Here is a 26,671-nt window from a genome sequence, read left to right on the forward strand (position 1 = left end):
CTATATTCCCCACCATGTACATGCACACAGACATTCTAGGGTTAATTTTGTTGGGAGCCAATTAACCTACCAGTATATTTTTGGGATTGTGGGAGGAAACCCATGCAAGTACAGGGAGAACATACAAACGCTGCACAGTTAGGGCCATGGTGGGAATCGATCCCATGACCTCAGTGAGGCAGTAATGCTACCTATTACACCATCTGTACTTTAACATTTGTCCAATTGTCTGGTGGCTCTATGGTTCCTGTGCAAATCTGAACACAAAAAGACTGTTGTGGGGGAGTGTACATTTCTATATGTAGCAGAAGATAAGGCATTGTATGCACAAGAATACTGCATTAGACTTGCCACCACATATTGCACAGAATACTTGAAAACTAGGTATAGTACACACACTGGGAAAGGAAGGATCTCTTGCACCTACTGTAGCATGGGGCTGTGCAAGTCAAAAATAGATGATGATGGTTGTGGCAGTTGTCATAAAAACAATGGGCTGCTTGTTGAGACAGTAACCCCGCTTTAGCCCTATGGAATCTGCGGCTGCCAATAACAACAGTGCATGACTCAGTCCCATTGCAGGTGCCTCCAGAGTCTGCCAGCTGGCTGTTTACAGGGTGACATTGGCAGCTACACTGTAGCTTGGTAAACATCTACTAATGTACACAGTAGGGTCCCTGAGGTATAGAGCTAAGAGAAACTGGCAGGTTTGATATGCAGCAGATTGTATGTATTGATGTAGCAGCACACATTTTTACAGCTACATTGAAATAAAAATAATTATTTCGATAGAACCTGTCTTCAATTCGATGCAAACCCTCTTTTTTATATGTGTAGACATCTACTGTTCAATAGGTAATCATTACACCCTGCCCCATATACAGTATGTACTCCTAGAAGAGTAAGTGTTCATACTGCCATGATTTATTGATACATGGTGAGGGGGTAGGTCTAAAAGCGCACCAAGCGATATTTGGGCCAGATGCACTAAGCTTCAAAAGTGATAAAATGGAGAGTGATAAACAGCCAGCCAATCAGCTCCTACCTGACATGTCACAGACTGCTCACAGAAAGACAAAGTTGGGCTAGTCGCACTAGGTACTGATAACGCAGAGATTTGTGTGATAACGATTAGATATGATTGATAACCCAAACCTGTATATATTTACTTTATTACCTTTAAATATACCAGCAACGCTGAAATGATTGCACACCCACACAACCTTGTTATAAAATGTATGACAATGCTTTACTTGAAAAATATCTTCATTACAGGTATTTGCAAATGCAGACTAACACAAGAAACATAAAACTGACTAGCTAATGGACACCTTTCAAGGACAGTGATCAGCCATGATTAAACCTTCTTCATAATTACCACCAGCCCCCCGTGCTTTCTTGTTCTTCCTCAACTGCCTCTCTCCTCCTTCTCTAACTCTGATATTTAAACCTTAATCACATTAATTAATTAATTACTCATAAGCATTAAGTCTTATTGGAAAGCTCTGCTTTCAATCATGATGTCATAATTAACCCAATACCCAACTTCAGTGGCCTTGGGGGTCTACGCATGTGTGGCCTTGTTCCCATATAGTTGATGTTTGTGGAGACTAGCTTTCTGTCCTTGCTCCATTATACTGTCAACATCACATTCTTAAGCTTCTAAAACCAAAAACAATTCTCTATAAGAAATCACTTTTACAGCACTGTTCTGAATGATCAGCCATTTTATAATGTTATTATGCAAGTCATGATTCAACAAAATGGCTGCTGCTTCTAACAAACACCTGCTGCTTAGTGCAAAGGGTATGCCTCGTACGCCGTGGCTAGTACCTTGTGCAACAAGCTAACACCACCTGCAGCAATAAATAACAATATTTGAGAAAACAGAGTATAACAAAAGTATAGAATTATTGATGCGTTATTTCTGTTTTAACAGTACTAATAATTGAATATCAGAAGAGGCCCCCAGTATAAATTACACTGCAATTAGTGGTATTGACGGGGTCTGTTACCTTTTGACAAGAAAATTTAAATGCACAAAAAGGAGAAGGAAAGACTAAGCTTGGCGTTCTTGTGGTGCACCATAAAGAAGTTTTTTTTATATAAAATATAACTTTTTTAATTTATTCACTTAAAAAACGACATATAAAACCAAAGACATACATATTAGACAAATGACACAAAAGAATTTTTAAAAATTTGAGGAAAAGATTCCTCACGTAGTGAGACCCCAATGTCGAATTATCCTGTGGTTTTTGTTTAGATTGTCACAGAAGTGCGTCTTACTGTGTAGGGAGTATATTGTAGACCTAAACAAATCAGTAAACTCTACCCATGTGATCGTGTTATATCTGAGTAACCTGTTGATTACAATATTGAGTTCTAATCCTCTGATATCTTAGGTACTCCAACACTAGTAGTAAAGGGTTGATTATAATGGGGAGATATAGTAATCTGATAGCTCTAGGTCTGCCGGGTTTAGAAGCAGTATTACATGTGTGCTAGATGGTAATATATCAGGGTTGCCGACCTTCCCGGAATTTCCGTGAGTCTCCCGAAAATCGGGACCCCCTCCCGGCCCCCCGGAAGGGTGGGCAACCCTCCCGGATTCAGGGGGGACCCCCGCTGTCGCCCGGATTGCGGCATTAAAATGCCGCAATCCTCGGGTCTCAGAGGAGGGGGCGGAGCTAAAATGGCACAATCGCGTCATTTTAGCCCCGCCCTCTCCACGGAGATCCGTGAATTCCCTGCTTTACCAGCATGAGGAGAGGAGAATCTTAAAGTCGGCAACCCTGTAATATATAATGGTAACTTTCCGGAGGGTAATTAGCTGGTGTGGTGAATATATCACTTTCTCAAATCACAAGTGCCACCCAGCTAACCTTCCAACAGACTGGTTTATAAGTAAATCCAGGAGATCCAAATTATATTATTAATAATATTCATGATGCAGCAGCACATAAGATGAATTAGCAACCAAGGAGTTAAATGCTTGCGGTCTCTCAGTATAAATGCACCCTTTTAAAAGGGTGCATTTATACTGAGAGACCGCAAGCATTTAACTCCTTGGATGCTAATTCATCTTTGTCCTGTTTATCACTCATTTTATCACTTTTGAAGCTTAGTGCATCTGGCACTTTGTGGGGCTGAGGATACACGTCTCAATCATTGCACGGCTGTACACCAGGGAAAGACTTATAGCAGTATTTTGTATATAAAGTAGTCACAGAAGAAATACTTGCAAAATATGCACACATAAAATGGGAAGTCTATTGAAGATGGGTTGTTGTCTAGACAACCAATAAGATTCTACGCTATTATTTTCAAGAAGGTGCTAAATAAATAAGTAGACTCTGATTGGTTGCTATGGGCAACATCTAATCTTCAATGAAACTCCCATCTTAGTAAATAAACCCCATTGAAACTGCAGCATCTAACTTAGGGCCTTATTTTGGTTCATTCTTTCTGACAAAATCCTTCTTAGATGGGCAAAACCATGTGCACTGCAGGTGGGGCAGGTGTTACTTGTGCAGAGAGAATTAGATTTGGGTGGGGTTTTACTTCAAAGTGAGATCTATATTGCAGTGTAAAAATAAAGCAGTCAGTATTTTCCCTGCACAGAAACAAAATTAATTACCCAAATCTAATTCTCTCTGCACATGTTACATCTGCCCCCCCCCCCCTGCAGTGCACATGGTTTTGTCCATCTAAGAAGGATTTTGTCAGAAAGAATGAACCAAAATAAGGCCCTTAGTATTAGACAATTGTTATTTCTGTCAATAGAAACACCACATGAGTTCTCTGAGTAAATTAAAAGAACAAGACAGAGACACATAACATGGGGCATATGTAATATAGTCTGAGTTTGCTGGCAGTGCAGGATGCCAGTCATTTTTGTAAAGTGGCAATCATTTACAAAGCATTGTTTTGCCTTGTAAATGATTGCCGCTTTAAAAAAAAAAAAAAAACTACTGTAGTTTGTCCAGTATCCTGAACCTCTGGCAAACTCAGATCCTGTTACATGATTAAGTGAGGGCTGCCTACAGGACCGACGCTACCCGCTCAGCAGGTCCTGCAAAGAAGGGAGGTTCCGAGCTGGATAGGCACTCTCCCCGCTCTGCTATATTGCTGATGTGGACTGCTGCTGCTAGCCTCCTCAGACTGTGCCTATCTGATTTGACACAGGCAGCAGCGCCAGCAGCATGAAGAGCGAGCAACACCTGGTCCCTCCACTGCAGCCCTGAGCACAGACTCCTCTGTTCTTGAGTCTCTACACATCCAGTTTGTGGCAGCCTTTATAATCAATCTAAAATCCTCACAGCAAAACACTGCTTACATTGCCGTGAAGCTTTTAGATTGATTATAAAGGCTAACACTGACTGAATTAGCTGAGTACTGAACAAAGCACTGAGAATATCTGACAGGGCCCCCAGGCTAGCTGCTGTCCATCTGTAAGGGCAGACAGGTGCCAGTTTCAGCATCAGGAGGCCCTGACACTCCATCTTTTTCTTCCTGTGTCAGATCAGATACTCCCACACCACCTACACCTGTGGGGTACTGGCACAGGAGGGATGTGTTTTATGGGTATAAAGGAGGTGCAGTATGGGTGCGAGTGGGGGGCATAGGGCCAAGAACATGTATTCCCCCTGTGTAACAAGCATGTAATTCTCCATGCCAACCAGCATGTACTGGTTGTGGCAACCAGCATGTACAGTAACCGCCTGTGTCAAGGAGCATGAAACCCCCTGTAGCAAGGAGCACGAAACACCTGGAATTGAACAAGAATCCCCCTGGCAACGAGCATGTAGCTCCTGGCAACAACATATAGGTAAGCTGCACTTACAGTATGTGGCATAATATGTGATAGGCATTGCGGTGTGTGTCATAAAGTGTAATGGGAATTATGGTGTGTGGCTTAATGTGTAATGAGCATTACAGTGTGTGTCAAAATGCGTAATGGTCATTTCGGTGTGCAGTACAATGTGAGTAATCCTGGCGCAGTGTGCCTGAAGAGCTCTAGCTGGCGCAATGTGTAAAAGTGGCACTACTGTGTGGTTTAATGTAAAAAACAGACACTACTGTGTGCAGTAATGTGAATTGGTACTATCATGGGGCCACATCCCTTCCCCACGAAGCCACGCTCTAAATTAGGCATGCACTATCCCTGTCTTTGCTGTTTGTTTTAGAAGGATGTGGGGGGGGTGTCTAGTTACAACACTGCTGTGACTGGGAACATGTGTATAAGACTCACTACTTCTACAGGCATTATACACCCTTTGTTTTCAGCGTGCACAATTAGCACGCACTCTTTGTAAAGTATATAAGGGTGCAAATTTATAGTTTGCAGGGGGGCACTGAATACCCTAGCACCAGCCCTGGCTGCCTTAGCCAGAGAGTAGTTAAGAGGCTTACATTTTGTGTTTGCAGGAAGGATTTGAGTCAATTTTGGTTGGAGTTTGTTGGTAGCCTATGGGAGGGAAAAGGGAGGTGAACTTGGGAGAGGGGTTCATAGGCAGGTAATTTTAGGAAGTACTTCCTCTTGCAGAAGTTTTCAGCCCCACCCACCCTCACTTGCCTGTCAGGCATACTAATTTATAGTAAATTTTGGTACATTTACAATTTTTCAGAATCTAGGTGGTACGGCACCAAAGTGGTCACTTGTGGCATATGTGGGTGTTGGGAGGCATTGCCCCTGGAAAGATGGCAGGTGTGTCCTGCCTTTGCGGGGTGACAATTTGGGCACTTCTTCACAGGAGTGTCCACACAGGTCAGATAAGGGGTGGTGAGACTTCCCAGCGTCATATTGTGCCATAATCAGAAGGGACGTCTCAGTCGTCGCCATATTTAATAGTTGGCGTGTTTAAGTTGCCGGCATTTTTATGTGACTAGAGCTGGACATCACGTGGCGCCTTACTGCCAGCCCTTTACGAATAGGGGTCATACAAGTAATAAATATCTACTGTATGACCTTTAAATCTAATGCTGCCCATACACTTATGCAATCAGAAGCGATGCGACATCGCAATGCGATGTCGCATCGCATCTGATTGCATCAAGTGGTGCCCAGTGCAGCACCCGATGTCGCATGCCATCCTGCGATGGACATCGGGTGCTAGAAGAGAGGTGGTGTGGGGCTGTGTAGGCGGGACCGGAGCTTGTCATCAGCGGGACTTAACAGCAGCAGTGATTTTGAAATACTGGACGGCTCTCTGATTGGCTGAGAGAGCTCTCTCTCAGCGGCCTCAGCCAATCAGCGGGGCGGGCTCAGCCAATCAGGGGGCCGTCCGGGGTATCAGTCATCTGCTGCCGCTGCCGAGTCCCGCCGCCTGAAAGCTCCACTGCTCAGGTCCCCTCTACACAGCCGCCATGCCTCCCCAGCCAGGTACCGGCTCCCCGCCAGCGCTCCGGTCCCCATTCCTGCCCCGCTCCCCAACCCACTGCTGATTGCATTCGAGCAATCGCATGTGGTTGAAAACCACATGCGACTGCTCATGCAATTCAAGAAATATTATGTGCAGCTCATAATATTTGTGCCTGCGCATTGCGTAGAATGTCACCTTAAAAATGCATGCAATCATTTGATTTATCGGCCAGATGTGGCCGAAATTGAATGATTGCATGCAATATCTCACATATATATGGACAGCATAATGCTTTGGTGTCTGAGTCTTTATTGCGTTAGTGTGATTTACTTTAGATAAGCTAGCTTAAAGTGTTTGTTTCGGTTCAAACTCAAAAAATGTATAGACACCATAATACCCCATGTGTGAAATCTCTCTGGCAAAGAGAACATTAAATGAACACAATAAAACCTGTATATGGGATAAAAATAAAAAATAAAACCTCTTACAGTATCTGCAGAGTAGCAGTTTGTGGGAGCTGGTCTCTGTCTTCCATCCAGATCAGAAGTGGTGTGTCTGCAAAAGGTAGTTAACCAGCAAAGTGGCTCTGACTCACGGAAGATCTTTGCAATGGGAGACCAACCAACGTGTTTATTTCCTATGATCCTCTCTATGGGGGGTTATTCTGATTCACCTGCAAAGGCAAATTCCTTCTCAAATGGACAAAACCATGTGCACTGCAGGGGGGGGGGGGGGGACAGATGTAACTTGTGTAGAGAGAATTAGATTTGGGAGGGGTTTTACTTCACTTTACTAAAGTGAGATCTACAGTATATTGCAGTGTAAAAATAAAGCTGTCAGTATTTTCCCTGCACAGAAACCATACTTGCCTACTTTAAAATCCTCCTCTCCGGGAGAAGCCCTCAGTCAGCATCACGTGTGGGGGCAGGGGCCTGATATAGACGTCATCAGCCCCGCCCCAGCACTGTAAATCCCATCGATTTGCGGGGCCTCGCGGAGGGGCGGGGCTAAATGACGCTATTTGCATATTTAGCCCAGAATCCGGGAGGATTGCCCACCTTTCCGGGGTGCCGGGAGGCGGACCCGATTTCCGGGACCCTCCCGGCCAATCCGGGAGGGTAGGCAACCCTGACCGAAACAAAATAACTCACCCAAATGTAACTCTCTCTGCCCCACCTGCAGTGCACATGGATTTGTCCATTTAAGAAGGAATTTGCATTTGCGAGTGAATCAGAATAGGGGCCTATAGAAAGGCTGGCACTCAGGCTTCTTTCTGGCTAATTCAATGTACTAATCTCTGCTTTCTACACTGAGGGCCTGATTCAGACCTGTTCACTGGGCTGCATCTAATAGCAGCCTAGCAAACAGGTAAACACCGGCCAGCCGAACCCCTGCCTCCCGGCGCTAACGTCAGCCGCTGCCCCGAGCAGGCATTGCCACACCTGCGTTTTCAGTGGAACGTCCAGCATTTTTATGGGGAAGCCCCTGATGCCAACCCCCACCCACCCCTCCTCGAGCAAACGGTTCGGCGAGTATGAAATTTGCCAAAGCCATTCGCTCCCGGGGTTTGTGAATGCGCATATTCATGCATACACATCCGCAGACACCAAACGTCAGGGAAGGCGCCAAATTCGGATCCGAACGAACGGGTCTGAATTGCCCCCTGAATGTCCTACGTTGCAATTGGAGAAATGTTAAAATCACCACCACCAAAACAAAAGGGCGTTATCTGAGGGTTGCCGACCCTCCCGGAATTTGCCGGAGTCTCCCGAAAATTGGGTCCATCCTCCCGGCCCCCGGAAGGGTGGGCAACCCTCCCGGAATCAGGGGGACCCCCACTGAGCCCCCCGATCGCGGCATTTATATGCCGCAATCCGCACAAGAAAACGCACAATCGTGACGTTTTAGCCCCGCCTCCTCCATGGATATCAGTTATTTCTGCTATTTGCTGTAATGGGGACGGGGCTTAATGACGTCACAGTTAAGCCCCGCCCCCAAAACTCGTAATGCAAGATTCCTCTCTGCGCTTCTCCCGGGGAGGATTTTTTTAAAGTCGGCAACCCTGCGTTATCTCCTCTTGTTACATCTGCTCCTAAGTGCACAGAACACCTACAGTACTATAAACTGCAAAAATCCTGATTCCCTGTCTGTCTGCTGCTTTTTATATTGTGTCCACCCACCCATTGGCCCTTATTCTGGTTCACTCACAAAGGCAAATTCCTTCTGAAACGGACAAAACCATGTGCACTGCAGGGAGGGGGGGCAGATGTAAAATGTGCAGAGAGATTTAGATTTGGGTGACTTATTTTGTTTCTGTTCAGGGAAAATACTGACTGCTTTATTTTTACACTGCAATATAGATCTCACTTTGCAGTAAAATCCCACCCAAATCTAATTCTCTCTGCACAAGTTACATCTGCCCCACCTGCAGTGCACATGGTTTTGTCCATTTGAATAGGAATTTGCCTTTGCGAGTGAACCAGAATAAGGGCCATAGTCTCAGCTGCAAAGTTCCATTGCTGGACTCTCAGATTTCTGACTTGCATCACTGTGACTCAGCAGAAATGTTCTTGCATATATATCACAAATTGAAACACAATCTGCATTCTGCACTGACACAGGCACAGAAACAACTCTTCAACCTACAAGTAACAGAGTCCGACTCCTTACTACATGTGATTGATTACTCAAAGAATTATCTTTTGTCTTCTGTTGTCGTATGCCATTTACTCAGCTGACATATCAATTCTTTTATTTTATATTCTCTTCTTAACTAACGGCAGAAACCTAATACAAGTTTTTTCTCTGCACAGTTTTAACAGCTCTCCATTCGTCTTGTTGATGTTGTATTATCTTTTGGAATGATTTATTTAAACTGAGACTGTAAAACCGAGACTGTAAAAGTGTTACTTTTGCTGTTTTCCCCAGCTCTGCATATCACACCAATAATCATGTATCATTTCTCTATATTTACTAATTAGAGTCTCATTAAGGTTATGTAGTATTTCTCCATATCTTAAATTGCCACGTCTCTGTCTGCATGGACTTTTCTCGCAGGCATTATTCATTTCATTTCATTTGTCACTAGTATCCAGTGAGCTTTAATGCAAACCAAAAATATCCACCGGAGTAATTTGAATGGTTTTAACAGCTCCTGCGTTACAGAATTAGTGTTCGGGGAATGTAGAGGGTGTCAGGCTAATTCTAATGTATGATGCGCATCCATTGTCATTTTGTTAGTGGTTAATGTTTACTCTGATTATCAATTTTTGATTTGTTTATTTATTATTCTTGCAGTGTCTTCCTACAAACTGACATACTTCCCCATCAGAGGTAAATATATCAATTGGTGCATAGGTGCCGTTTTATGTTTTTGCTGGTGGGGGCTCAAGCCAAAAATATAGGGGAGTGGCTTCCTGGGATAGGGGCATGGCCACAAAATAATACTGATTTATATTACGCAGCAGAGTTGTCTCCAATATTCCAATTATGGCAACAGTGCAAAATACATAAAGGGGAGTGCAGTGGGACATGAGCGGGTGGGTGCTCCTCAATTTCCGTGGGTGCTCGGGCCCTCAAGCACCCACAGAATCGGCACCTATGAATTGGTTTTCAGAATAGCACTTATAGGGGGGTAGCCAATTTGTTGTGATAAAACATTGGGAGCAAAAAAACTGCAGTTTTTCCTGACAGATTTGTTTTGCTTGCTTTTGTGATTATCTACTGCAGTGGTTCTCAACCTCGGTCCTGATGACCCCCCAACAGTGCACGTTTTCCAGGGCACTCATTATTCACTGATGCATTTTAAAGCTAATTATTTCACCTGTGATTCTGTGTGGAGACCTGGAAAACGTGCACTGTTGGTGGGTCCTGAGGACCGAGGTTGAGAACCACTGATCTACTGCATCCGAAGACCTAAAGTACTCCGATCTGATAAAACATCAGATCATTTGAGTAAAGATGGGTACACATTAAGGGGCATATTCTGGTTTATTCGCTCCCCCGTGCGTTTGGGGGCGTTGCAAATGGGTGGCGGCCAAGCGGGGTTTGGTGGACTCGCAAGGCTGCAAATTTGCAGGCTTGGAATTCAACCAGAATAACCCACTTAATGATGTGCAAATGACACACTGTCGATTTAAATTCTTGCACAAATGATTTCACATATCTCCCTACATTTTGAACCCTATGGTCGGGACTTCTGTGTGGTGTAGCCACGTCAGAAAGGGGTTGTCACCTTGCATAAATGGTGGTGTGGCTTAGTGGGAATGATGCTCCCTTAAGCCACGCCTCCTGTTTTTTCACCATTAAAGGGGCATAGCAAGAGCTCTGTGAGCTGCTGGCCATACCCCCAGTCCCTCTGTCTCCAGGAGAAAATGCTGTGCACATGTGTACACCATCTATTCCCCACTGCACAGCTTAGCGGGGCTCCAAACTGCCCCCCACCCACCTTGCCAGCCCGGGTTGGGACACCAAAAAAAAACCGGGACTGACCCATGAAAATCGGGACAGTTGAGAGGTATGGATATGGGCCCTTATTCTGGTTCACTCGCAAAGGCAAATTCCTTCTCAAATGGACAAAACCATGCTGCACTGCAGTTGGGGCAGATGTAACTTGTACAGAAATAATTTGATTTAGGTGAGTTATTTTGTTTCTGTGCAGGGGAAATGATGACTGCTTTATACAGTAGTTCTCACTTTGAAGTAAAACCCCACCCACCTTGGACACGGAATGATATACTGTAGCTCTGTCTGACTTAAAAAACATATTAAAGCAGATTTCTCATTGTGTTTCAATAGTTCTGCTGTTTGCTACTGCTTTTTCTTTTTTTTTTTTTTTTTTTTTTTTTGGTAACCGGTCTATCAGCATTACTTGTTGTTCTCATATTACTGTGTTTTTTTTGTCAGGGAGAGGTGAACCAATAAGGCTGCTGCTGGCAGACAATGGTGTCCCATGGACAGATGATGAAGTGCAAATGCAGGATTGGGCTGCAGGCAAAGGAGACCTGAAGAAAAATGCGGTAAGAAAAACTAAAGATTTTTAGCTAGTTAAGGTCAAGATGTATCAAGCTTCAAAAAGTGATAAAGTGGAGTGATAAACTGGCATGTTACAGGCTGGGTTTGAAAAATGACAGGTAGGAGCTGATTGGCTGCTTGTCACTTTTTGTAGCTGATAAAGTGGTTTAATATCTGCCCTAAGTAAAACGTTATTGCCAGTTACCAATCTTCCCAGCGATATCCATTACACTCTTTCTCCTCGGACACGTACTCCCATCTGCGAACACCCCGGCGACATTGTAAATCGCAGTGGACACTCGCAGTCGGGTTTGCGAATGAACCAGAATAGGCACCTAGTGGGTGACCGAGTGTAGCGGCAGGCGGGAAGTAAGGCGTGTCCGGGAAGCGCTGAGCGGACCAGTCCTGCAGGCAGCGGCTGCAGAATTTAATAAAAAAAATTTGAGACAGACCGGCCGTTGATTGGCTGAGAGCTCTCTCGCAGTACAGGTTCGCTCAGAGCTTCCCAGACACTGTGGACTGCCCTCCCTGCCGCAAAGCTCTGTCACTCACCCCGCCCAGTCGCTCAGCACAGCCCGGACCCTGTCACTGCCTGCCCCTGCACATAGATGTGTGCCAGTGGTGCTTCACCCCTGGCACACACCTACAGATCGGACCAACACAGTGGGTGCTAAAAAGCACTGCGATGTGCCGCTAATGGGTCCGCTTAGATAGATTGAACCTGCTGCAGGTTCAATCTGTAGGGTCTGACCCAATGCGTACGGGACCGTGCATCGGGGTGGATGGGATGTCAAACTTCCGATTTCCGTCAGGATCAGGTGAAATCGGCCCAAATCTGCTAAGTGTATGGGCACCTTTAGTCTAGGCTATGACTACTGGTTATATAACTATGACTAGCTCTCTTAGCCCAGACTCCATCAGAAAGGAAAACTGATCAGATCCCCTGTTATAATGTGACCCAGTACCAGCTTGTTTGGGCTGAGAATCCTGCAAGAATCAGATTTGAAAAAAAAAAATATTTCTGCCTTAAAAAAGCATCTTTGTTCCCTGCTGGATTTTGAGTTAATAATTAGCAGAATGTAGTTCAATGCAGTTCATTGCCATTTGATGCCAAGGGAGTTTAACATGGGTGTGGATTATAGATAGACTGTGTATAGATAACCAATAGTGGTCAACCTCTTGACTGATAGTCAAAATGTTGACACATGAAAAAGGTCCAGGCGATGGACATGTAAAAGGTCGATATGAGTTTTCTACATTCATTGGTGTCTATGTTGACATGGACCCCCCAATTAATGTAACGTGTACCCTTGCATGGCTTGCTTTGCTCAGAATACTTTACCATTCGCAATTATAGTCTACGTAGGAAACCCCCCCCCCCCCCCAAATATGAAAAACGCATGACCATGTCGACCAAATACATTTTGACCTTTTTTTTGTGTCAACCTATTGCATGTTGACATTTTATCAGTGTCGCCCTATTAGCACCGACTTATTGACTTTCTATATAGACAGGCATGTCCAAACTATGGCCCTCCAGCTGTTGTGACCCTACAAGTCCCATCATGCCTTGCCATTACTTGACAGTGGCTCTGTCGCCCGGAACCCGTCCTAACACCAGTTTTCTGACACCTTGAAAAATCAGAGTGAGGTTACTCTGTACTAGTTCGTGACAGCCTCCAGCTTTTTACTGTTTTGTTTCCCTTCCCTTATGGATTACATTTTAGAAGACCGAAAAGGGCCATCATCATTGATTTTAGGTAAATAATAAATTGGTCAAAGAGGAATGTTTATTTGAACAAAATAATTTTTCACTGTTATTTTCAGGGCTTAAAGTGGTCCTGGAGAGGTGGTGGAACTCCGCTCCCCTAACACCGCCCCCTACCCACATTAGGCAGAGCCGAGAACAGTGCTAGGGAATTGTGCCTTACCACCCATAAAGGGATAATGGTCCCACCATACATGGTAGCACAATCGTATACACATTACACCGCATGTAGTGCCCTTGATTCATATTAAGTCACACAGTAATTCCCCTTATACACATAATGCCCACAGTTGTTCATCTTAACTTTACATTATGTACGCCGTGACAGAAGAAGAAGCCGATGGGACAGGTTTTTCTGTTGGAATTACTGTTCAGGGCTATGGTGGAGGTGGAACTCAGTTCCCCCTACCATTAGAGGTGGTGGAACTCAGTTCCACCCAGTTCCCCCTCACTTTAACCCCTGGTTATTTTGTTATGCGACTTCCTCTTATAAGTACATTCTTTGGCAGACATGGGTATGCTGGCACTTGTAGTTCCATAAGACACTGCATACCCAATCAGCATGGGTATACAAGCTCTGAAAGTGCCGCATTACTCTTCATCCTCAAAAATGGAAACACCCAGTGGCAGCTCCAGAGGTGGGGCTGCAGCACAGTCCAAAATTCAAATCTGGGAACCACATCAACTCATACTTGCCTACCCTCCTGGAATGGCCGGGAGGGTCCCGCAAATCGGTTCCCCCTCCCGGCCCCCCCGGGAAGGTGGGCAAGTTTCCCGCATTTTCGCAGGAGCCCCGGGTCCGCGGGGAGGGGCTAATATGACACGAATAGCGTCATTTTAGCCCCTCCCCTGTCCACGGACCCGCAAATTGATGCTGGTGCCTGTCATGTGGGCGGGTCTTGGTGACAGCCTCGCCCTGCCCCCCTTTTTATAAAGTCGGCAGGTATGCATCAACTGCCAGTGAGTCAATTCAGAATGGCAGTTGGTATGGACCCCCTAATGTATTTTGTTTGGACTGTGCTGGAGCTGCCACTAGCAACACCCTTCAGAAGTTGCATGATGCCTTGGTACATTATTCCATACTTGCCTACTTTTGAAAACTAGTTTCAGGGAGATTATAGTCAGTAGTAGAATTTTGCACAGCGCTCCATTGAGGGGGCGTGTCATGTTCCACACAGGGGGGCGTGTCTAGTTCCATATATGGAGAGATTGCGAAAAGAGAGTGTGAATGTGGCACCTAGAAGCGTGGGTGTGTACTGCTATATCTGAAAGGAATCTTTTAAAATGACTTATATCCAAATGTAGATGAGCCCCAAAGCAGTTAGTAAGAGCTACTATACTTGATAAAGTGCTGGGAAATGGCACTGATGATTGAATCAGTGTAAATGTATCTATCTATCATTCTTTTTTTGGTACTTATGTAATATCTGGACTCCCATTTTTCTTATGAGACCGCGTCCGCTCACCACGCTTCGGGCACTATATAAAATCAACTCCATGCGTAGTTGGATAGTAGGGGTATGAAAAATGGGGTGCATTTAACATGGGAGTCCAGATAATACATAAGTACCCTTTTTTTCCCCAAAAATGTAACAGTATAATCAGTGGCGTAACTAGAAATTTTGCTCCCCCCTGCCCAAAAAAATTCTGCCCCCCCCCTCCTTCCTTCCATTTTTTGGTAAAAGAAACAGGACAGTTTCTCAGCAATTCGGCTCTCAATAACCCCCCCCCCCCCCGCCAAATTTAAAGAAAAACACAAAGAATTTATGAAGAACCTATAGCGTGCCCATTCCAAAAAGGTGTGTGGCAACGCTTATTAGACAATATGCAACACACTGTAATGTCTATGACTTATTATACCACACACCATAATGACCCTTAAGGCCCCCATACACTGATGCGATTTGGTCCGAGTTAAATCTGACCAAGTCGTCCCTCCCTGACATGCCGTCGGGTCTGATGCGCGCTCCCATGCAACACAGACCCGACCAGGTGGTCGGACCGGTAGGCCGTCCGACCACCCGTTTCTCCTGGTGGCGAGGCGGGTGGGAAACAGGGACGCATGCAATCCATCACAATGGATCGCATGCGTCCCTGCTCGCAGGCTATCGGGTGTCTGTACACTGCTGCGAGACATCGCAGCAGTGTATGGGCACCTTAACACATCGCTATCCATACACACTGGGCAAAAATGCCCAGTGTGTATGGACCTTTAGGGTGAGTGCCAATCCACAAAGAAGATACCCCCTTCAGAGCTGACAGGGGGGCCTTGAGGTGTGTGTGTGTGTATTCATATGCGTATATACACATTTTATTGTCGAGAGATCCTGCGTTACCCAGAAATGTTTCTAATACATACAGGATATACACACACTCATACCATACAGACATGCATCACATAACGCACATACCATACATACAGTACATACACACAGGACATGCATGCACACATACCATAGACACACACAGGACATACAAGCACACATACCATACAGACACACAGGACATACAAGCACACATACCATACAGACACGCAGGACATACAAGCACACATACCATACAGACACACAGGACATACACGCGCACATACCATACAGACACACACACACACACACAGGACATACACGCACACATACCATAGACACAAAGGACATACACACACATGGCATACAGGCACAGATACCATACATACACACACAAAACATATTTATAAATCTACACAAGTATACACAAAGGACATAAACACACACACATAGCATTTAAACAAAGCATACATACATACATACATACATACATATATACATACATACACCAATACTAAAACAAATAACCCCCACATGCAATGGAGGGCACCCAGTTTCCACATACCCAGCCCTCCCCCTTCCCACTGCAGCTACAAATACAACATCGTGCTCACTGGGCCACCAGCATACATTAATGGTGCCCACATTCTTCACCCCCTGCCCATGCCCCTGCGGCTGGCACCCACAACAAGGGACACAGACCTGTCAGTTGTCCATTCCAGGCAGGTTAATCTTCGTGTCTCAGGCAGCCCCATGTGTTGTAGACACAGAGAAGAGCTTCATGAGTGCCGAGGAGCTCTGCGCTGCAGCGCCACCTAGAGGCAGCTCAGCAGTACATCCTTAACTTTCTCCCAGCAGCTTGCACAGGAGTCGGACAGCCTTCGGCTCCGAGAGAGCCGTGACCCTGCTGCGCCCCAGTGGCGCCGGCTGCCCTCCGCGAACGCTGGGGCTGCCTATGCCAAGTTACGCCACTGAGTATAATGTGGGCTAGGTCAGGGGTTCCCAAATTTTTTGAATCACAGCACCCCAAAGCATCAGTAATGATTTTGTGGCATCCCTAGGCTAAAGGTTTCTTATTGAGAATGTCAGAAACAAATATTAAGTTGAATAAATTGTGTTTTATCTCATTCTTAGGATCAGTTATGTGGCATTTGACTATTATAATGGACATAAAAAACTTGAAGTGGTCCTGGATCACTAAACCAGGGCACCCCTGCAAGTCCCCCAAGGCACCCCAGGGTGCCATGGCACACAGTTTGTGAACCACTGGGCTAGGTGAAATGAGGGAGATTTCTAGACTAATGAGGGAGAGAGGGAGATTGCTGCTATTTCAAGGAGTCTCCTGCAGAATGCAGGAGGGTAGGCAACTATGCATTATTCGATGTTTGGAATTGGAAATAATAACCGTATTTAATAACCAGTGTGTGGTTTTATTTTTTCATGAAACCACTACAGTTGGGGGCACAGCACTCACTACAACGAACAAACTCACCTTAACATTCAAATAATCAATTAAATAAATAATGGGGTTTTAGTTCATGAATTGATCAATGCATTTAAGCTTGCAGCCCATTGAAATGGACCCCATTTCAAGTCTGACACGAACAACTGGTTTTCATGGGAACCTGGCAGTTGCTTGCACATCATAGCTAAAATGAACATGTGTGTTTTTTTTTTCCCCTGGGTTAAAGCTCAACTGCCAAGTACCTTATGGCTTTTATAAGGTGAGACAATCCCAAACACAGCACCTGAATTAGTATTAAAGGGGCAGCTGTCACCGGTTTCAGGTAAATGAGCTGATCTAGGGTGCATGAGAAAGCTATGATCACAGTAACAGAGGTTAATTAAAAATCAACCCAAATTTATAGATACAGAAGTACCAACACACTTGCCATTCCTAAGAGTGGGATGCAAACAGCACCCACTTCCCAGGATGTATGTGTGTTATTTATAGATTACATACAAATGTAACTGTAGCCCACCTCAAAAAAAATGTACGCAGTCTGGGCTGCTAACTTCATGGAGGACCCAGAGGGGGGGTGGCCAGGAGTCTGAGAATTAACTTTATCTGCAGTCTCAGTCAGTCAGTCTACTTAGCTCAGCTGCTTTCCCCGCTCATTGGATACACAGCAGCCAATAGGCTGTGTGTATACAGCAGCCAATGGGCGACGGCGGCAGTGAGCCAGAGCAATTCAGCACACCCAGCGGGGGAGCCGGACTTGCAGGGGGACCGTCGGACCAAGGAGATAGCTGGTGATGTACTATGTATGGAACAGTGGGTGGGCAGCAGCAGGTGACGAGCAGCGCTGCCGCCGACATATGATGAATCATGTCGGCGGCGGTGCCGCTTGTCACTTGCTGCTGCCCACCTACTCTGCCATGCTGCTATTTAAAAGAATGTGACCCTGCCGTACCGCCCTGAGGCCCGTGCCTCAGGCCCTGTCTCTAGGGAGTACTCATTGGGCTGGTCGTGGTTACAACATGCACAACAGTGACAGCTACAGCTTATAGCAGGGGTGGCCAAACATGTCCTCAAGATCTACCAACGGTGCATGTTTTCCAGGCAACCTGTGGATCTATAGTAGGAATGAATGCAGCATGTTTTACAATGTGACAGTTAGTAATGACTGCAGCTGTGCACCAGCTAGGTAACCTGGAAAACGTGGACCGTTGGTAGATCTCGAGGACTGGTTTGGCCACCCCTGGCTTATAGGATGTCACTGTACCATGTCACATATTTATATGAAGGAGTAAAGCCATGCTGTTAATGACTTGTTTTCTTCTCTTGGCGGTGTTCACAGATCTTTGGCCAGATTCCTAAGTTTCAAGATGGAGACTTCACAATTTACCAGAGCAACACCATCTTGCGATACTTGGGGCGCAAACATGGTGAGACTTCTCTCTTTCCTCTCCAACAGTGACAAGCCTTTAGTGTGCTATTTGTTCTGGACTTGTGCCCATGATGGAGGACTCATGAGTTTCAAAAAATGACTATCTCCAGTGGTTTTTGTCAAAATACAAATGGACAATTGTTCTAAATATTACCATAAGTAATGGAACGACGCGGCTGCCTGGCACCTGGGGATAGGATAGGTCCCCCTTCCTGAGTCTTCTTTGCATTGCACAAACTTGTCAGTCGAAAGTTCCCGTGCAAGTTCTCCAGCCTTAGATCCCTGGCTTTCTCCAGAGATCCGGTTACCTGTGTCCTGCTGTTAACTGCTTGCTTAGCTGGTTATTCCACTACTTATCGGGCCTGATTCTGGTTCACTCACAAATTCTCTGTGTAATTGACAAAACCATGTGAACTGCGGGGGGCGGGGCTGATGTAACACGTGCAGAGAGAGTTAGATTTGTTTCTGTGCAGAGTAAATACTGGCTGCTTTATTTTTACACTGCAATATAGATATCAGTTTGAAGTACAAACCCCACCCAAATCTAACTCTCTCTGCACATGTTACATCTGCCCCACCTGCAGTACACATGGTTTTGTCCATTAAAGAGAGAATTTTATTTTTGCGAGTGAACCAGAATCAGGCCCACCATTTTAGTAATCCAGCCCTCTGAGTACAGCCCAGGATTCTCAGCACAGTCTCTGGATGCCTATTGGTTTCCATACCGATTGACCCTCCAGGCCACGCTATCCCACTCGGAGCTAACCGATGGTATTCAAAGGCCAATTCATCGAATACCATTGGTCAGCTCTCAGTCTGTATCAATGAATACCATCGACTGGTTCCTAGGCAACATTGGTACCTAGCTCCACTCATCTCCCTTTTTCAGTTATCCATTTGTGTATCCCAGTTACATCAAGCGTTACTACACAGCATTCAGTCTGATCGATCATCCATCGATAGTTAAAGTGTTCCACTTTCATCATCACTATGCATTCCCCTGAGCACCATCCCAGGCAGATGCAGCAGATTACTGGTGAAAACCACCGGTGGGTTAGACTCCATGCCTCTGCCTTGGGGCTCGCCAATTCTCTGTGTCTCCAGCAGAAGTTCCCATTGCATCCTTGTGCATGAGTTATCAATGCCTAAGACCACCTACTGTAGTTTCCAGTTCCCTGCACCCTCCACTGGATCACCCAGGTCATTACCAGGAACACGGCAAGACCAGTCTGTGACACACTACTGCATCAGCAATCATAATACACATGCTGTCAGGGCTCGGGTAACTGGCTCACTGCTACCACAGCTGGGGCCATCAGTGGAGGGTTCTGGGTACTGGAAAACTGGGGCTTTGAGATATCTACAGCTCAGTGGCGTAACTTAGGTACTGTAGCCCCAGCGGTGGCAGGGGGGAGGCGGCGCCATCGAAGCATAGAATTTGACGGCAGATAAGAACCACTTGGCCCATCTAGTCTGCCCCTTTTTTAAACATGTTACCTCAAACCATATTTGATCCTTATTTTTTTGTAAGGATATCAATATGCTTATCCCAAGAATGTTTAAACTGTATTTGCATCTACCACCTCTGATGGTGGCTATTCCACTTATCTACTACTCTTTCTGTGAAGTAATTCTTCCTCACATTTCCCCTGAATCTTCCTCCCTCTAGTTTCAGTGCATGTCCTCGTGTTCTGTTGCTCCTCTTCCTGTGAAGATTGTCTCCCACCTGTACCTTGTTAAAACCCTTGATATATTTGAAAGTTTCTATCATGTCCCACCATGGTCACGGTGCTCTCATTGAGGCTGCCTGTCTGTGTGAGGACGCTCAGGGGCAGATTTATTAAGCTCGGTGAAGTGATCAAGTGTCTGGTTTTTATCACCGGCCATCAGCTCCTACTTGTCAATTTTCAAACCAAGCCTGTATCTTCACAGTTAGGAGCCGGTGATAAAAACCTGACAATTTATCACTTCACCGAGCTTAATAAATCTGCCCCTCAGTGACCGGCCCCCCTTCCACCTTGCCCACCGCTCCCCTCCATCCCTACCTCACTGCGACCCTGCTTGGATGTATAGGCGCTCTCCCCGCTGCCAGGCCAGCTGCTGCTGCTGCGCCTGTCAGTGTGTAGTAGGCAGCGGCGCCGGCAGCAGAGGGGAGGAGCGAGGACTTACATATAAATGCTAAAAGAGAGCAGCAGCAGCAGGGGATGTCCCTGCACTTCTCTCACTTCTTCTCTCAGCCCCTCCCCCCTCATCGCAGCATCAGACATCAGGGCTAGGACTGCATGTGCCGAGCTATGATTGGAGGAGCTGAGCACATGCTGAATTGAAGTGCCCCTGATTGGAGGATCTGGTCCCTGGCCTGGATTGAAACATGGAAGCTACCCTGTCCTTCACAACCTGAACCTGTGTCTGCAGAGCCGGCCCTAGCCTAAATGACACCCTAGGCAAGATTTTGGTTGGTGCCCCCTACCACCGCCACTAGTTCCGCCTCTGACCCTGCTCCCCTTTCCCAGTACCATCAACAGTCATCATAGCAGTCATCATTTTGGTGCTCCTACCCGCAATATTTTAAATAGAAACAGTGCACACATTTGGTGCGCAGCCCAAACAGGGGTGTGTTTTTGCTGGGAAGGGGCATGGCCACACAATAGTACCCCCAATTCACATTATTTCACACAGTAGTGCAATTTTATTCACATTATATCATGCGATAGTGTCCCTTATTCACGTTACATCACACAGTAGTACCACTTTACCTTATATACATTTTTCCTCATATTATTCACATTATACTCTTAGAAAAAAATCCTGAGAAAATATTGTATTTTAAGCACCTCCATGGCCACACTGCAACCCAGCACAAAGCAGTGTGTGCTGGGCAGAGGAGAAGAGCTTCAGCTGCTGCTGACTTAAGGGGAGGGGGCCCGGGGCCCCCACTGGGCCCTTCCATCAGACTTTGGCCTGGGTAATTTGTACCCCCTACCCCTTTCTCTCAGTATCCCTGATAATACCACACAGTAATGCCGCTTACACATGACACACATTATTAATGTCCTTATAACCATAATGCCCCTTACACATTATGCCAACCTTTATTAATGCCCTTCATACACATAATGCCCCTTACACATATGTTGCACATTATTAATGCCCTTATACACATGACACACATAATGCCTGTTACACATATGTCGCACATTAATAATGCGTTTATACTTGACACAAATAATGCCCCTTACACATATGCCGAACACTATTGCACAGCCAACCCACCCGCAGACAGCACTCGCACAGCCGCTAACACTGTGACCTCTGCCTCTGCTTGGATACAGATGTTTCCTCATACATCTTGACTCAATAGGCTATGCAGCTCCTGGTCAGTTCTGCTAACGTTGGATGCCTTTTTTGCTGAAAATTCGTCTTATTTGCATTGTTATGACCAGCACACACAAGGAGTTTCCAATGATTAAAATAATATGCAGCATGCCTATATTCTGTGAGCGACTGTGGCTGTACCTGCATACGGAATGCTTTGTTACAGTTATTTTCATGAATACACTATTTCATATGCAGATACAGCCTCACTCACACACAGAATATAGGCATGCTGCATATCATTTTAATCAGCAGAAGCTGCTGATGCCCCTAGGCATTCCAAATGCCCTAGGCAATTGCCTAGTTGGCCTATGCCTAAGGCCGGCTCTGTGTGTCTGAGTATGCCTCCTGCCTCTCCCTGCAGCTTCACGATCTCTCACCCGTCTGTCCCTCCTCTCCCTGCCCAGTGTCTGTCCCCCTCCCTGCCCACTATCTGTCCTCTTCTCCCTGCCCACCATCTCTCCTCCTCTCCCTGCCCAGCATTTCCCCCCCCACACTACCTGTACCCCCTACACAGCAGCAGCATCTCAGAAACGACAACTCGTTCGTAGAGTCACATCACTGAGAACCTACTAGAGAAACTCATCGCACATTGGCCTACCCTGCTTAGACTCCACTGGGGATTTGTGATATCTGGAAACACCACTATTCCTTGCAATATTGAGTTATCCTGTCTGGGGAAGGCAATTAAGTGCCCTCGCCAGATGGGATAGCTCGATAATGCAAGTTATACCGAGTAAAAAGCTTACAAAGGCGTATCCCATACCATGTATGTTATATGTTTATTGTTGTATATTGGTATTTGCCAGGACCGTAATTGGTTTGTAAAATCATATTTGTATTCTTTTCATATTGTACAATAGCATTGTGAGATGCTTTACTAAAAATCAATTAGGTATTATTTTTAGAACTATTAGATTAGATCTATCATGCATTTATTTTATGTTTATGGTCTCTGGCCATGAAATTTTTATTTTTTTCCATTCGCAAATAAAGTCAATCTAGACTGACTTTTATTTCTGATGGAGAAGGCCGAATTCGGGGCAGGTACTGACATCATGTGACTTTAGCTGCCTTCTCCACGCAGGCATCAACATGCCTACATTCCCATGGAATGCCCATAAATAAAGGCTGGCCCTTCCCCTGGCCACCCTCTTCTCTCCCATCACAAAGTGAATGCCTCAGCGAGTGTGATACTCCCCGAAAGCATTCGTACAGGTGGTCTCCTGTGGTTGCTGTTTATAAATTACTGTATTGAAATATAATACTGTATACAAAAATACCATCCCACATGGATGCGCAGGAAGACCCATGTTCTAAACGATTTCCCGTTCCAGTCTGGTTCTTTAGCAGATAGGTGGAAGTCCTAAGGCCCCCTTACATTATGCGATTTGGGCACGATTTTGCCCGATTCGGATGAATCGGGCCGTGAAATCGTCCCAAATCGCATATGGTGACATCCCCTCCGACCCGATGCGCGGCCCCGCGCGCATCGGATCGGAGATGGGAGGTCGGACGGGCTGCACATAAGATTTGCTAAATCTTATGTGCTGCCAGGAGCCGTGCTCCCCCACAACAGGGGACCTACCAGAGTCAGGCGCAGGGAGCCGGGCAGCATCAGCGGGAGCAGGGGGGGCGGCGCAGAGTACCAGGGAGCCGGGCAGGAGAAGACGCTGCAGCAGCAGTACATCAAAAAAAAAAGGGCCATGCAAACGCATAGGAAGCCATTCATTGGCTGAGACCTCTCTCAGCCAATGAGCGATTGGCTGAGACCTCTCTCAGCCAATCGCTCATTGGCTGAGAGAGGTCTCAGCCAATCAATGGCTTCCTATTCGTTTGTATGGGGTTTTTCTTTTTTTTTTTTGGAAGTGCTGCTGCTGCATCGTGTTCTCCTGCCCGGCTCCCTGGTACTCTGCGCCGCCGCCCTCCCTGCCCAGCGGCTTCCTGCCCGGCTCCCTGCACCCCGACCCCCCCCCCTGCCCACTCTGTTTGCGGGCATATTCCTGCTGCTGTCCCCCGCTCCCATTGTCCCTACAGCTCCCCGGGAGTGGCATGTGATAAATCGCATGCGATTTATCACATGCAAAACTTGGCACATGAAGTGCCATCGCATGTGATCCCTCCCGGGGAGCTGCTGGGACAATCGGGTCCGACTTGTCGTTATGACAAGTCGGACAAATGTAAGGGGGCCTCTAGACTGGTGCTGATGGAAAAATCTGTTCTACAGTGGGGTTCATATTTTGCGAATGGATCTACCAATGCATCACTATTTGCAGTAGAGTTTTTCTGTGTTTGGGTGGTGACTTTTTTTTTTTTTTTTTCATAGTCATAGGCAACTCCTGAATTAGGCCCAATATTAATAATATCAGTCATTGAGTCATGAATCTGCCTCATAATTCTAGAATCACTAAAAATTGCTTCTGATGTAATGTTTTAAAACCAGTCTGTTACCTATAAAATATTCAATAACTGTAGTAAAATAATTCCTAAATGGCTTCCATGATCACAGCTTGCTCCAGGCCTTTCACTCACCCCTGGACAGAGCAGCCTGCCCGAGGGCTATGGAAATAGAGAAGGACCATCTTTTAAAAACATATTTTCCTATTTTTGGTCCTTTGAGAAATGGAAAACAGAAGTTATTGCTCACAGACACCAATATCCCATGTCTGAAAGCCAAAAATGCTGGATAAATGTTCAAATAAATGATGATAAAAATAAATATTTACCGATTCCTTGTGCAGGTCTCAATGGTGGTAATGAGAAAGAAAGTACAAGAATTGACATGATAAATGATGGTGTTGAGGATTTAAGGCAAAAGTACTACAAATTCCTCTTCGTGGAAAATGTACGTATGGTAATTTATAATAACTTCCTGGGAGCACCACGCACTGATTGCTTATAGACTATTTACTGAAGGGAAATGATGAGGAGATGTGAGCATTGGTAAATTATTATCCATTGTATTGGTTTCAGCATTTATAGCAATATACATTTTCTATACCAAGATATTATGTTGAGCTGAAACCATTGTAAATTGATTATAATCTAGATACACTATGTACCAGAAAAACAAAATGAATAACCAAATCATATACAAAGAAAACCAGGGCTAGATAAAGTGTGGGACTGCTGTCGACTCTGTACCCCACTGTTTTTTTTTAATTATTATTATAATAGACTATTTTTTTTTCTGTCTGCACCCCCCCACTGTTAATACATATGAAGTGGGTGAAAACAACATTGTGAGCTGCAATGTGGTAAAAATTGTCTGCAAATGAATGTTATTTAGGTAAATAATTCTTCTGAGACAAAAAAAAAGCCCAAATGATGTGATTTTTAGAAGAAGAAAAATAATAATTAAATGTCATGGCTTTTTAGTTATTGTATGTACACATATTTACCATACCACTTGTCAGTGGCGTAACTATGAAAAATTCTCTCCCCTGCCACAAATCTTTTGCGCCCCGTCCCGGGGCCTCCGCCTCCTCTAGCATCCTCAAAAAGAGTCTGCAGTATGGGGGCAGCCATTTTCTGTGTTTTCACATTTTTTATGGCAGCGGGAGACGGAGAGCCGGACCGCAGACTGATTTGCTGGTGGTAGGTCCCGGGCAGGGCAGACGCAGCGAGTAACAATAGCCCCGCAGCCCCCCCCCCCCCCCCGGCACCCTCACCTTCTAAGCGCCTCCCCGCCACCGCGGGGGCTGCAGGGTGATAGTTACACCACTGCCACTTGTTTTTCTCCTACATCCATGCAGCGGTCCTGCAGGGCAATAGGAGGGATGGGCGTGGTCTTGGGTGGGGGGGCATGACCAATCGCTCTACCACCCATTTTTGATATTTTGGGGGTGTGTCCAGTGCAGTGATCACCAACATGTATTCAGTAATCACCGGCTGCTCTGCAGAGCAGCAGTGATTACCGGTTTCCGCAAATGTACCCCCCCCCCTGCACGTGGAACAATGCGACCCATGGGTGGGAAAGTGTCCATTAAGAGGGACTCTCCCACAGTAAATATATACCTCCCAACTGTAGCCATTCCAAAGTAGGACTATTTATGGCGGCTTCCTTCTGGCTTTTTTAAAATATACCAACATTTTTAAGATTGACCTTAAAAAAAAAAAAAAAAAAAACTGGAATAAAACGTCAGCAGCAGTAAGTGGTGTTCCTAGGTACATGCAATTCACCATTGTGGTACAGACCACCAGCTACATTAACCATATTGTTAATTTATTACAGGAGGAAAACAAGGACAATTATCTGCAGGTACTAAATACCTTTTTGGGATATTTTGAGAAGATCCTCTCCGAGAATTCCAATGGATCCAAGTACCTTGTGGGAGATAAGGTAATAATTCTAGTCAAAATACCCATAGATTTGAAGGTTTTGCCATGGGAGAATAGTTTTAACTCTTCATTTTCCCACAGATCTCATATGCTGACTACAATTTCGTGGACATCCTACAATGCAATCTAGACCTTTCCCCAACATGTCTGTCTAAGTACCCACTTTTGTCAGCTTACGTTGAACGTGTGATCAGTCACCCTAAACTCAGCACATATTTGAAATCTGATGGACGTAAGCGACGTCCTATCACCCCTAAGCATAAGTGAATGGAAAGTTTCCCAGTGTCTCCTCCTGTATGTCATTTCATAATCAACTGTGTTTTTTTGTGTATATTTTTACTTTCTTTATGCAAAGAAAATGAATAAACGTTCTTGAATCTTATAATGAATTGTTTTCTGTGTCTCGGACTATAGTAAATAAGATATATATCTCTTTAAAATGTTGCAGCTGTAACTTGCTAAACTCCCTGACTGCTCTGAAAGGTCGCTTTTAATGTTTTACAATGAGGCAAGCAGAGGAGAAAAGCTTTTTGGGCCACACTGTACCTGTGTGTAGTCACCTGTACAGTCTACAGAAGTTTTCATAGGGTGCTGGTCACATTTCTAGAATAAGGA

The 26,671-nt window shown here is 45.4% G+C and overlaps 1 protein-coding gene across 1 annotated transcript; it reads left to right on the forward strand.

Annotated features, from left to right (window-relative positions):
* The first annotated feature begins 8,908 nt into the window (after positions 1–8,908).
* Positions 8,909–26,441, forward strand: LOC146007618 (glutathione S-transferase P 1-like). The gene is made up of 7 exons (XM_083146103.1): positions 8,909–9,013; positions 9,663–9,698; positions 11,271–11,383; positions 18,251–18,338; positions 24,457–24,560; positions 25,950–26,057; positions 26,138–26,441. Coding segments are annotated over exons 1-7 (636 nt in total). The 5' UTR covers positions 8,909–9,012; the 3' UTR covers positions 26,324–26,441.
* The last annotated feature ends 230 nt before the right edge of the window (positions 26,442–26,671 follow it).

The sequence above is a fragment of the Crinia signifera genome, chromosome 6, assembly GCF_055691185.1.
Source record: "Crinia signifera chromosome 6, ASM5569118v1, whole genome shotgun sequence".
NCBI classification, from domain to species: Eukaryota; Metazoa; Chordata; class Amphibia; order Anura; family Myobatrachidae; genus Crinia; species Crinia signifera.

Bases quoted from the DNA above. Each gene is read 5' to 3' on its own strand.
- LOC146007618 (XM_083146103.1), top strand. The intron at 11,384-18,250 runs GTAAGAAAAACT...CGGTGTTCACAG, and splicing joins GAGACCTGAAGAAAAATGCG to ATCTTTGGCCAGATTCCTAA. The intron at 18,339-24,456 runs GTGAGACTTCTC...TTCCTTGTGCAG, and splicing joins ATACTTGGGGCGCAAACATG to GTCTCAATGGTGGTAATGAG.